The sequence below is a fragment of the Pempheris klunzingeri genome, chromosome 22 (assembly GCF_042242105.1).
Source record: "Pempheris klunzingeri isolate RE-2024b chromosome 22, fPemKlu1.hap1, whole genome shotgun sequence".
NCBI lineage: Eukaryota > Metazoa > Chordata > Actinopteri > Acropomatiformes > Pempheridae > Pempheris > Pempheris klunzingeri.
The window spans coordinates 3,103,122-3,116,708 of NC_092033.1; the positions used below are offsets into that span (position 1 = coordinate 3,103,122).

Here is a 13,587-nt window from a genome sequence, read left to right on the forward strand (position 1 = left end):
AGGACAATATGACGTGTTTATCCCGTTCTGTGATGCATTGCTAAATGAAAAGAAAAGTGTTTAAGGTTTTTAATTCAATTTATACTTTATTACGCTCCAAAATATCAAGGCTACATTCATATGAACCACAGACTGAATATAAAGATGGATGACACTTCCTCCCACGGTACTAAAATAAAGCCAAAGTATCCCCGATACGGGCGCTGAGCCAGTCTGTGCAGTAGTGAAATAACTAATCAAAACAAAACTGACGAGAAAAATTAACACTTGAAAACACACCAGCGTGATAAGAACTACTTTAAATGACAGAAACCATCTTTAGGAGAAATTGATTGGACGTGTGCTTTGATTTTTTAATTGGGCCTTTTGTGATCGGCTAACGTGGAGGTTTATGACCTGCAGCCATCCACCAGGGAGCTTTAGTAATAATAATAATAATAATCAATTTAATATTAATAATAATGTGAATTTAGTCCAGACAAATAAAGGGCAGCTGTCATGTCGTCCATCTTCATACACAGTCACTGATGTGAGTAACAAAAGAAATGAATGGAGACAATAAAACTATTTAAATTAAAATACAAAACAATTATAATCACTGAGACGTTGTACTTATCAGCCAAACTGCAGCAGTGAGTCTCTCCAAATGTGCAGCAGTTTTTCTTGCACATTAAGAGTAGAGAGCAGGTATTAGCAGCAGCTGAGCCAAGTATTTGGGTTGTAAGTATGAAAGTAAGTATGAAGCTATTCCCTGACGATAAATGACTGTTTCATTAAGTTTGCTAAGTAGCGAAACAGGCGCAGTCCATACTGAACTTAATAACACTCAATCAACTTGGTCCCTAATCTTTGCTTTATTGTATTTTACAATAAAAAAAGATAAGATTTGTTTAAAGTGAGTAACCATAATTTGAGTAGGTGTAGAAATGCGCTGTCTCATTTTCTATCTTTGTTAATAATCTGACGCCCACTCAGGTTCATTTTTACAAAGATCAGCTTAGCATATAACGGTCTTCAGAGACAAGCGGGGACTTTCCTGCTCCGATTTGAGAAAGAAAAGAATATAAAAAGAGAAAAAGACACTAAAGTGAAGAGCAACACTCACGAGATCTGGACATCTCTTCTCTCTGTCGGTGCTGAGCTGCTGATGGTTCTTAAGACTCGTTTCTTTTCTTAATAATTCTATCATTTGACTGTTTTGAGGGGACACAGAGACTATTATTACACTGATACGATCTTGTACTGCGCTAGTATCAGATATGAATGTAGCAGATAAAAACACAAAGTGACAAACATTACATTTGCACTGAATCTGGCTTTGGATTGTTTTGACATGGACAAGCGACGGCCCATCAGTAATGCATTAGTGTTAAGAATGCTCCGTGCTGCAGGCGGCTGTAATAACAGGAGCAACTTATCTGTCTTTTCTTTTCCAAAGGATGCAGACAGGTAAGTAATAAATGAGCTGTTAATGTATTCTACTGTCACATTTCATACCAATGTGCTAATTAGCCAGTCGGAAAACGTCAGCATGGTGATTGAGACAACTTTGCATCATCAGAAAAATGCAAGAGATGCATCTCCTCCTGACTTTTATAACACAACACCCTCATAGTTTATGGTCGCCCCAAATGGTTGCAGAGAGTTTCGATTGTGACCTTCAAACTGTGCTAGCCAGATCCCTGCAGACACATTACAGCCTTGAGTTTCAGTGTCCACAATGGAAAGCCACTTAGCAAGAATCAAAGCACACAGGTTGCTGAGGGGGAACATGAACCTGAGTGGAATGAAATATATTTGATGGTTCTTGCGCAGTATTTCCCGACGTGCAGCACTCAGGTGGTATCCTCAGGTGTGGTTTCAGTTTGCATTATGTCTTCAGAGGTGCTTTCCCGGCTGTTGTAAATGTTACACTGACGTATGACCTCGACGTGCGACTTATGCATCAAAGATTGTTGCTTGCTCTGCACCTTGGACTTCCTGCACTTTGTAATAAAAATGACTTATATGATGCATGAGAAGCATCTTTGCCAAGAACGGAAAACACTGGTTTCACCCTTGAGAGAGCAGTAACTAACAGTGAGAGACACCCCAGGATCCCCGTGTTAAACATAACAATCAGTCTGCATGCTGAGGATCTTCCACTCTGGCTGCCTGGATCTGATTTGTAATCTCAGCTGAGAGATTGTTCTTCGACTAAAGCGCTTCCTCATCTGTCACTCGTCTAAACTGCTACTAACAAAGTAACAAATAGTTTGAGGGGAAATCTGTTCATCACTGTCACCATCGCAGCTCTGCAGCTCATTATGTAGGTTTGTACAGAGGGAATTACGCTCAGTGAGCTCAGCGTCAAAGATCATTTCTCTATATAAGAGGTGGTATTTTTGGCTACACACAACGCTGTGTATAAGGCAAAGCAATGATTACATTATCATTCACAACAGCTTATGAATAATATAAGATGTGCATCATTTGCAGTTTCTGTCTCCAGAGACCAACGTATAAAAGCTTCTCTAGCAGAGTAATTTCAGCACTGCACAGAGGGAAGGGGCTCCTCGCTGAAAGCAACTTTGGTTCAAAGGATTCACTAAAAGGAACAAATGCCTTGTAAACACAAAATACTGAGAGCCTCATAGTCACAATCAAGTCTTGGGAGTTCACGTCAGACTCTGAATCACAATCTGATTCCAAGCAGCTTTTTGGGGTTCACCTGAGCTGGAACAGCACGATGTGGTTTCAGACGTGCCAGGCTGTTCCTCGGCTAACACCGGTGGATGCCTGAAGTCTCTGCTGGTTGCCTGGCAACCACACAGTCATGTGTCGTTTTTATATATTTCGGTTTTTGTACAGATTACAGAGGCGAGACAGAACAAGTGGTGGTTAGAGTACTGATAATCTGTACTCAAGTAAAAGTAAAGATTAGAGAAACCTGCTGAAGTTAAACAGTTCCTGCTCAGTAAATTACTCAAAGTTACTTTCCATGTTGATATTTTCAGGGTGTGCAGTGCAAGATCATTGTGACTGGAGCTGATCTCAGACAGGAAGTCAGACACAGGAACGGCAGAGAGCATCTGGTCAATTTTCAAAGTAAAACACCCAGTGCAGTCTTCTGAATGTATTCCACATCACTACATCAACATTACTTTTTAACCGGCGGCATCAGGCTGGAGATCAAGCTGTCACACTTTGTCAATAACATCAACACTTTGTCTGTAGCTACAGCACAACAGAAGAAGAAGAAAATCAAGCTAAAATAACCCAATCAACAAAGTACTACAGAGAAAAAGTACAGTTTAAAAAAAGGAACATGAAAAGCCAATTTAAAAACCAATTATTATTATTATTATTTCTTTTTTTTAATGTGTGAGCTGCAGATGTGGCAGTAGGTGGATTTTGTTACCTGCAGACAAAGACATGCTAGCTGTCTCTCCCTCTTTCCAGTCTTTATGCTAAGCTATGCTAACGGGCTGCTGGCTCTATGATCTCTGCCAGAGGGCAAAAAGGCAAATTTACTAAAAAGCTGACTATTGTTCTGAAAAAAAAAACACAAAAAAACATTTCGGGAAGAATCAATTTAAATAGTCGTCATAATGGGGGCGAAGTACAAATCAGCCTTTTGCCTTCAGTTCAGTTAACTCTGATACTTGAACCCACATATTTTAGTTTGTGTATCTTGAGTGTTTTGGACAGAGACATTTCCCTTTGCTCACTGACCTTGTGATCTTGTATTGATCAACTGTTTTGAAGGCAAAACCGGCATAGAAATGACCAAATCATTACGATGGCGATTAGCCATTTAAAAAGGTGGCTTAATGGTTGATGAAAGTTTAGCAGATGTCTATCTTGTAAATAATGTGCCATATTTGGACTTTTATGCAAAAATGTGTCACTTTTTAATTAATGTATTAATATTAATAATAATATTTCACTAATTTAGTCATTTTGTCCTTAAAAAAAACCATCAGGTGGCTGCAGATTTAGTTGAAGTTAATTCTGTGTTGCTTTAATGCTGCAGCACTGAATTAGGCTCTGATTAGCCCTGGATCTGTGGGGTTGTGTCTTCAGACCGGTTTCTCCTCCTGTTAAAATGTCTCTGGCTCGCTGGGTGTCGGTCTTGAAACTGTTTGCATCACATCTGATGCAAACAGTGCGTCTACAACAGTTCAAACACAATCTGCTGATGAGTGTCATCAAACCAGAGACGTCAGACCTTTTCCACTCAGGAGAACTTTTTCAGTCAAGGATTACGAGTTGAGGAGATCCAGGGGAATAGTGTCCACCTCCATATGTGTGATGCCCTCATTGTTAGAGGCAGTGGGAGCTCACTCTGTCTGGGAGATATTCAGGCTTCGCTTCACTCCTGTTGGCCAAAACTGTGTTGGCCTGATAAGTCCAATATAGTTTTACTAGTTCTGTTACACATCTCCATGATTTGCTTTTACTATACCTATAACATCACAACTTGGGAAGCTGTAAATAGAGAAAAAAAAACCTAAATCAGGCAGCAATGTAAGAATAACAAATAATAAAAAGAGAGGAGGTGGTAGGGAGGCTCGTCTGGGAGTTAAACATCGTTATTTAGAGGAGAAAATGAAAGTTTGGCAGGTTAAAGGTACCAGCAGACGTAAGGGAGGACACTACAGGTGAACAGGGTAGAAGATTTAACTAATAGATATCAGCATGAAACTTCCCCAGGAGATTACTGACATAAGACAATTATTTTATTGAATTATACGTTTTCTCAAACTTAATTTTTAATACGCAAATGATGCATTATCTAATTAAAGAAGCGCTAATTTGCATAATTTAATCTTTTTTTTCACCTCTGTAACTCATAAAAAAATACTCATACAACATATATTCACCAAAACATTCACCGTGTTTTCAGGAATAAAATGTTCTATATAATAAATACATCAGGCTGTGAATGATAATGAACAAACACTGTAAAAAAAGTGCCAAAACATAGAAAAACAAGTGACGTGAAATAAACACCTAAATGTGTAATTGGAACATTTTCTTTCAACTTGTCTGGAAGAAGAGAAGCAAAGTAGCCCAATGTTTTTGCCTGTGATGTCTCCATAGAACAAATTAGGAAAGACATGTAATAGATGTAAACAGGCCGGAGATTTGAGAGCGCAGACAGTTGCACTGTTTTTATATCCTGCAGTATCTTACATTTATTTAATGCTTATATTGGCGATGGCTGTGAGGAGCCTTTTTCTCCGTTTGTGTGTAAAGCAGCACTGGAAACTGGAGTGTGGATGCAATGTTTTTAAGATGAAACAATTAAAAGTGACAAGAAATGTATTTTTTTTTTTCCTTTTGCCGCCTTGTTATTTTCTGAAAGTACCTCTTTAGTGCAAATGATTTTCTCCTTTTACCTGCAGGCAAAACAATGTAATGTGCTTTAGGGCTTTTGTTTGTGACTGGAAACATTAAATTGCCTTCAAATGCAAATTTCCTCTCTTGTTTTTACTCTGAAAACTGTAAAGTCGAGTCAGAACTAAACTGTGGTAAGTCTTCAGTGAGGGCCAGGCTCTGTTTTTCATACAATCGCTTGTTTGTGCATTTGTGCTTTACTTTTTCTCCACATGATCATTAGTTAAAATGATTGTGACATTGTTAGAAAGTTAGAAAGTTTTACATAGCATCTCCTCCCCTGTTGTACTTTTAAGTGCCATAACAAGACAAAATACTGTGTTTATACCACGTAAGAGTTGACCTCTCAGGAAGAGAGGACTGAATTACAGTTGAGAGATTCTTTAGAGGGAGTGGAGTCATATCATCCCAGACTGAAATGAGTTTGGAGAACAGTAAATAAAACCAGGCTGTAGATCCAAAAAAAAATCTACTAAACTAAAGCAAAACCAACACAACACATACAATTGTGAAAATGAACAGAAACTGTGACGTGTGGAAGATTTAATGAACATTTTTTGGAAAAAGGTTCAACAATCACCACCTTAATGTTAACAATACTAATACTAATCATGTTCACCATCTCAGTTCAGCATCCTAACATTTGCTAATCAGCACTAAACACAAAGTGCAGCTGAGGCTGATGGGAATATAATGAGGTTTGCAGATATTTGGTCATAAAACAAAGTGCTGGACAAACCAAAGACGAAAAGTCAGGGGGTCACCAACGTTATTACATCGTCCTGATGTCACTTCAAGTAATGAAACCAAGATGGCGACGCCCTCAAAGCCAAACTAGAAGCTTCAAAACAGCAGCCCACAAATCACTGGGTGATGTCACAGTGCTTCATATGCTAAAATAATGAAAGTAAAGGTTAGTGTTTCATTGAGAGAATTAAAACTTATGTTTGGTTTTGGTCCAGACTTAAAATATGCAAGTTCCTCAATGCAACTGGGTCATCTGAGCTAAAAGCACAGTAAATGGGACATTTACTTCCCACCTTAGAGCTACTCACAATTTCTCATTGCTTGTCCTCCCAAAACATTTCTTTAATCTTTCATGCATCGTTACATTTATTTATTTTTGGTGTTTTGCCATTTTTGGATGCAGATGCAGGCAGGAAACATGGCAGGCGAGAGAAGGGAACAATATGAGGCAAACCAGAATCAAAATTGGGGATGTTGTGGTCGTACATGTGTTTCGTAACCACTAGGCCACCAGGTCGCCCCTGAATCCTGCTATTTCAGTTCCATGGCATCATACTTGTCTTATAAAACTTTTAAAAAGCCACAAATCTACAAAACACAACCACAGCACAGCAGCAGTGTGTCCAGAGCCGGAGGCATCCTCTGTCAAAGTGGCAGTGCATCAGGTTTAAAGCTGGACTCTGGGCCATCGCACTGATTCCCGAGTGAAATGCTTCTCTCTGTATCTGCTGGCAGGGGAAGCACAGCAGCCATCCAAGTAGAACTCCGAATCCAGTCAGGAAAAACCACAGCTTCAAAGTGCGACATATGTCCTTTTTAGAGTGGTATCTAAAGCAGCTCGGCATTATGGGAAATGTAGGATGCGCCATTTTTGGATACTGAAATTCAGGATGACATTTATTTTCCCTAATCTGTCTCTTATGAGTCCCACAACTTTACGGAAGTGGAAAATTAAATTGGTGCACAATGAAAACCAGCATTAACTTCAAATACTTTAAGCGTCGTGCTACTTTTGTGGCGACCACCTGCATTATTGCTCGTGCATGAAGAAGGATGAAGCACAAGTTTAATACATAATCAAACTGTAACTTTGCTCTTCTGGTCTGTTATTATATTCTAGCAGCAGTAAAATATTCCCACTATCCAATCAGGAAGTAACCCAAACAGTGTAGGAGACAAAAAAAAAAACGTGGTGCAAAGAATATTAGACTCCCAGTTAAGTGTCATGTTTTCTGGGGCCTACATTTTAAAAGTAACAGGTAAATGGTGATACTGTTTTTCTCAACAATTGCTGAATATCTTTGTCTAATTTAATATAACTCCGTCTCGGCAGAGCAGCTGGTTCCATCACTGTCAGTCTCAGTAGTTGCTTGTTTTTGCTTGTTACAGCTGGCGAGCCTTGCTGTCCACCACTATAACACGCTGAAGTGAAAACATAATTAACCACGTTTAGTTGACCCGCTCCAGTACGGACAGTTAAGACCAGTTTCATGCAGTCATTTCAGATTTACTGTTTACCACAGCAGTGGCGAGTATCTCAGCAACGCAAGAAAATGTCACATGCAATTAAAAGAGAAAGGAGCAGCTCAGACTCTAAATAATTCAGACAATGGAGCGTGATCTGGAAATTGGCTCCAAATACTGCAGTGCTGCACTTTCCCCTTGACATATTTTTTTTTTAAAGGGACGCTGCTTGTTATAGGAGATGGTATCAGTTCTTATCATTTACATCACAAACTGGAGTTATTTATTCAAAAGGTACATTTTTTGATCAAATATAATAATCAGGATAAAAATATTGTTCTTAATATTTACAATATCAGATCTGGATCGGTTACCTTAACTATGCTATGAGATGTTGGCATTCAGCAGGCAAAGGGTGGTCAATCAAAGGAATGATGCCATGGAGGTGCATTATGGGAAATGTAGGATCCAGTGTTTATGAGCTCGACTCCTGATGAAACCTCAGTCATGGTCAGTGCTACTCTGTAAAAGCCTGTGAAAACAGTACAGTGTAATGTCTCGTGTTGCTCTTGAGGATCTTTGTCAAGCCATAAAATAACCCTGATGAGGTCACAGTGATGTCATTAGAGTAACGGAGACATTTAGTGTACAGAGGTGGTCTCAGAAAAGATGGTACTGGTTGCATTATGGGAAATGTAGGATGCTGCACTTTTTGGGAGACTGAAAGTCAGGATATCTCGGCCTCTGCTGCTTCAATTACTCAACATCTATTTTCCCAATGAGTCCCACAACTTCATGGTAAAACTCAGCACAACGAAAACCAGCATTTAGCATCAAAAGCTTTAAGCCATTCAAACTCAATTAATTCCATGTTTCCTGTCGTTTCTCCAGCAGCGCACCATGTACGAACGGGCACCTGCGAGGTGGTGGCGTTGCATCGCTGCTGCAATAAGAACAAAATCGAGGAGCGGTCACAAACTGTCAAGTGCTCCTGCTTTCCCGGGCAAGTGGCCGGCACCACCAGAGCCGCCCCGTCGTGTGTGGACGGTACGGAACATTTCACGGACTCTCTCTCTGTCCGTGTTCTTATTTTTGCTGACGTCCACAAATCTTGAGGATTGCTTTCATTCATCGATTAGTATTTCAGCACAATATAACTCACTGGGGTGTAATTTCTTCTAGAGGTTGCTGCCAGAGGCTAACAAACAGTAGGAGTGAAGTAGTCGGAGATAATTAATAAAATGTCAGTTTGTTGTTATAGCAAATTACAACTGCAGGGGCAAATGAGTTAATTGCATGGTGGATTACACATGAACAAATCCTAATGAGGAAAAAGTGATTTTTATTATGGATAGAAAAATCTTTTTATGCTATATGAGGAAGGGACTGCTGACAACTGCATATGATAATACCAAATAATTTCAATTAAAATGTATAGATTTAAATATACAGTCTATATTTTGAATTAACATTTTCCATTTGCCGGATTTTAATCTGTTAATTATTTCAGAAACGTATCTCAAAAAAACGTCAGAAGGGGTTTAAGTACTCACCATTCACCTGGCGTAAAGGCACACTAGCGTCTGCACAGTCTATTTAACTACATCCACATGCTTTCAGTCGGAGCACGATATCTATGAAACACTCAAACGAGCTCCTCTGTGCAGCTTTACATGCCGAATGCCTCGAAATCAGAGCGAAGAGACACGATGTGGGTACTTGTGAAAATGACCTGTGACGGGATAATGAAGCTCTTTTCACCTCATTGAACTTTTATGTTCAAGCAGTGGAGCTAACGGTGATAACATCGCAGTAACAGTAGTAACAGTTGTGGTCGCACAATTAGGAGATGTAGCTGTTTTAGTACTACTGATAGTAGAATCAGTGGTAATACTAATTGAAGTGGTACTACGGTGGCAGAAGAAGTACTTATTGCAGCTATAAAAGCAGAAGTAGCAGCAGTACTTCCATCATTATCCCGTCTGACTCTGACACAGGCTGACCTGAGCCTGAGTATTGGTCTGTGTGCCACAGTGAAAACTGCCTGCTGAAATCAGAGGCCGTACAAAGAGTCTCCTGAAGGGTTTTTAATCACCTATGAATGAATGGTAAGCTGTCCACTGCAGACTGTGAAGTCAATAACCCAGAGGGTCTCTTAGCATGCTAATGTGTCAGACCCCCGACTTGGCTGAAGCGGCAGCCTCGCTTTGGTCTGAGAAGCGCGGGCTTCTGCTTAAGCCCTGGACCCAATCGTGTTTGACCTATTCCTTGACATTTGAGTATTGACATTTTCAGCAAATTAGAGCTGTGAGCCACTGGCCTCTGTTTAAAGCTCCACGGGTGATCTCCAAAAAAAATGATCAGCACTTAACCTTTTAATTATTCTTTCTTCTGCAACCGGGGATTAACTTTAGCCCCACTCTCTGTGAGACACTGTCCTCTACAGATGAAGATAAATTAACCTCCAGACACATCTGAGAAAACATGAATAGATTTGAATGCAAAATTTAAATTGGTAGCCACAGAAAATACCTGAAAACTTCACTAAATGAAGTTTCTAAAGAGACTTAAATGCACAAATCTATTGGTGCAGATGAGCCAAACCATTGTGATAAAGTAAAGTACTAAGAAGTATAAAACTACAACTACATGAATGTGAAAACTGGTTTGCATCGTCTGAGCTGTGATGGTCAGTAGGTTTTCTTGAATGAGTTTTTGGTTGGATGCCAAAGCTTAAGAGTTTTCCACATTTGTTCTATGACATGAAATACTTCAGTAAATGTCCCACTCTTGAACTTCGAAGCTTCCACATGTCCTAAAAAAAGCCTCTGGTTGTATTTATACTCCTGCTCCCACAAACTAGTCTGACTCAGACTTTACAAGTTGCACATTTATGAAGTTAGAATATTTCACAATCATAGTTTTCCTCATATCTTGGTGCAGCTTAGTGGTGATGGTGAAGTCGTCATGTGACTGTGGTGCAGTAACGTTAGCTTTAGCTTCCAGTGACTGCTTTTACACTACATATGCTGATTTTCTGCAATCATCCAAAATCCAATGCAAAAATCCCGTCTTTTTTTGTCGATGCTAACTTCCTACAAAAAAACCATCAACCATCATGTGACCACGGCCACAGACGCTCTGTGTTCAAAGTATCTGAGCTCCAGTTGCTGCTGAGTATTCAAACTGCAGTTATATTACCAGTCTGTGTAACATGGAGGAGAAACTTATGCTGAGCATCAGTATATCTCTGTGAAATCTTGTTCACACTCTTGGCAGACCTATATGCTTTGGCCACACTCCAAAGACACTCACACTGTAATCTACAATGCTGGCACTTGATTGTAATTCAGGCATTTTAACTTTTAATTAAAAGATAAAAGTCTTGATTTGTATCAAGTTTTTTCTAAAATATGAAATACTGACATCCAAAGCAGCTTCTCACAGAATTTAGCTATTTTAATAAACATGCAAAAAATAGATTTGGTCATTTGTGAGGATGGGATCAAGGTCAAAGCAAAGATTTGTTAAGCTACAATAAATAAATATAAAAGGTGTAAATCTTTTCTTTGCTCCCAGATGTTTTCTGTCTTTGTTCCCTTTGTTAAAGCATCATTAACTGTTAAGTGAAATGTATCCCATGCACTTTATCTGCGTTTGATTATCAATCCTCCCATTTCATTTAATGAGAAACCTTTGTGGCTTTTTAATAGCTGCTGTTACACAACCACCATCTGTTTGCAGCTGACCTGATGCCTGTTTTACACCACACCCCTGCTATAACCACGGCTGTGTGGTACAAATTGATTCCCTCATGTCATAAAGTATCCATTCTGCGCAATTTAGTCTAGTGAGGCTCCGGCGTTATGTGTGGATTATAATAACTGTCCTCTTCATTAGGAAGAACACTAATGCCGGTGGAGGGGTATGCAGAACGCAGATAATGACCTCTGTAATATGCCAAATTAAAATGATGTCTTGCACAATGGAGTAGCAGAAGCTAAATGCTCTCTTTTAAGGAGGTAACTGAGGAGGTGTCCTCACTGCAGCTGAAGTGGCGTCTTTTTCCAGTTCCCATCTTGAACACGTGGATGTGTGTGACACCTTGTCTGTTTGAATACTCAAAATAGATTTAGCGAGTGTTGCCAGTCAAACAGCACGTCTTACATCACTTACCTGAGACAGCTGTCAAAATGTGGCACGGCCTGATGAGGCACGGCTCTGATGAGTTGATTGGTGTTTGAGGCTACGCTTTATTTCAGGCTCGTAGCCGTCATTGAAACGTGCTCCAAACATGAACCGAAATTATGGCCTAAAATTACTTTTTTTAAAAAAAGGGGGGTTTATAGAATTATATTTGTTTAGACTTGAGCGTGATGTTAATTTGGTTTTAGTCATTTGATGAAGGTGGAAATAAAAATAGCAAAACGTGCCAATTGACCAAAAAGTTATCATTAGAAATATCAATAGCATTTTTCCTTTAACAACCATCCAGGAGAAGATCTACATTATTCCTGCACTTATTTCTATATTAACTACGTTAAAAGCCTGCTTGGTGTCATAGTTTGTCTCAGTTGTTGTTTTTAAAGAATTTAGATGAATTTAGTACAGAAGTCTGTTATTTTTCTGCTTCAAAGACCTGAGTACATTAGCTAGCATTACACAGAGAGACGTAGCGTTACTGAAATGCGAGATGCTGTGAATTAAATCAACTTAAAGAGACTGTATAGTTTTGTTGAGATGGAGGAATCAGTGTCTCTAATTGATCTCGTACAAAGTCTCATCCATTCCACATTATCATTCAGTTTTTATTGTTTAAAACATTTTTAAACAAACTTAAATGACCTCATATTTTCAGTATGGAAACAGAACAGGCCAACAAATAGCTTTCATCATTCCTATGATGCCATTAACTGTAGCGTGCTGGTATGACGGCCTACAGACGAAGTGAACAACTGTTTGACCTCTGCGTCTCTTTACCAGCCTCGATAGTGGAGCAGAAGTGGTGGTGTCAGATGCATCCGTGCCTTGACGGGGAGGAATGCAAAGTTCTGCCTGATCTGAAGGGCTGGAGCTGTGCTACGGGGAACAAGATCAAAACTACGAAGGTACGTCTGAGAAAGACGCCGCTTTGGTGATACCTTAGTGAAACCTGTTGGCTCTGACCGTGCACACTTCTGCTCTTCAAGGTCAACAGGCTGTGGCTTCTCTTACAGTCGTCTGTCCTGCCTTTACCTAAAAACAGCTAATGTTTGTAGTCGGTTCTTGGACCCTCGGGGGCCCGTAATCAATGTGCTGCCATGTCTCCTTAGCACTTTCAGGCCACTTTGAGCACCCAAACTGGCCAATTACTCACTCCAATTACCTGCTTTTAACGTTGTAACATGATGCTCGTATCCTTCACTGTGTTATGACGACCCGTAGACTTCAGTTCTGTCTCTCTCCATGTACTTAATTATTTAAACTGCCCGCACCACACCTGGCTGGAGCCGGGAGCCTGGAGCCTGGAGCCTGCAGCTATTGATTCGGGGAGTTGTCGGGACCTCAAAACGGGATATAAATATTTGTTTTTCTTTTAGTGGTCCAGGGTTCTGAGACGAGCCTTGAACGTCTGATGTTGTGTGGATCAAAGATTCTGGTAATTATCAGATCTCAGTTAAATATATATTTTCTTTTGTTGTCTTCTTTAACATGGATGACTGGAAAGATTTCAGCGGACAGAGACCAGCTTTGGTAACGTCAGATGCTTCGGCTGCTGGAGTCCAGGTAATAACTCTGTTTTCTGGGCTTATTTTATTTATATATTTGCAGGCTTTACTTGCCTTTGTGGTCCTCACTTCCAATTGGAACAGACATTAAAACAGAAATGGCAAATGGTATTTTTTACCACATTTCCCAGCAGTGTAACTACTCCAGAGATGCACAGAGATGTGTATGATTCAAAAAGAACAACAACCTGTTCAAAGCATCGGAATTACCCAGTGGGTTTTTTCT

At 39.8% G+C, this 13,587-nt stretch overlaps 1 protein-coding gene across 1 annotated transcript in view; it reads left to right on the forward strand.

Annotated features, from left to right (window-relative positions):
• LOC139222064 (chemokine-like protein TAFA-2) overlaps positions 1–13,361 on the forward strand; it is a 51,671-nt gene extending 38,310 nt beyond the window's left edge. The window contains exons 3-5 of the mRNA XM_070854031.1: positions 8,485–8,640; positions 12,577–12,701; positions 13,301–13,361. Coding sequence (XP_070710132.1) covers positions 8,485–8,640; positions 12,577–12,701; positions 13,301–13,330 — 311 coding nt within the window. The 3' untranslated portion in view covers positions 13,331–13,361. The remainder of the gene's footprint in view (positions 1–8,484; positions 8,641–12,576; positions 12,702–13,300) is intronic.
• Positions 13,362–13,587: the final 226 nt, after the last annotated feature.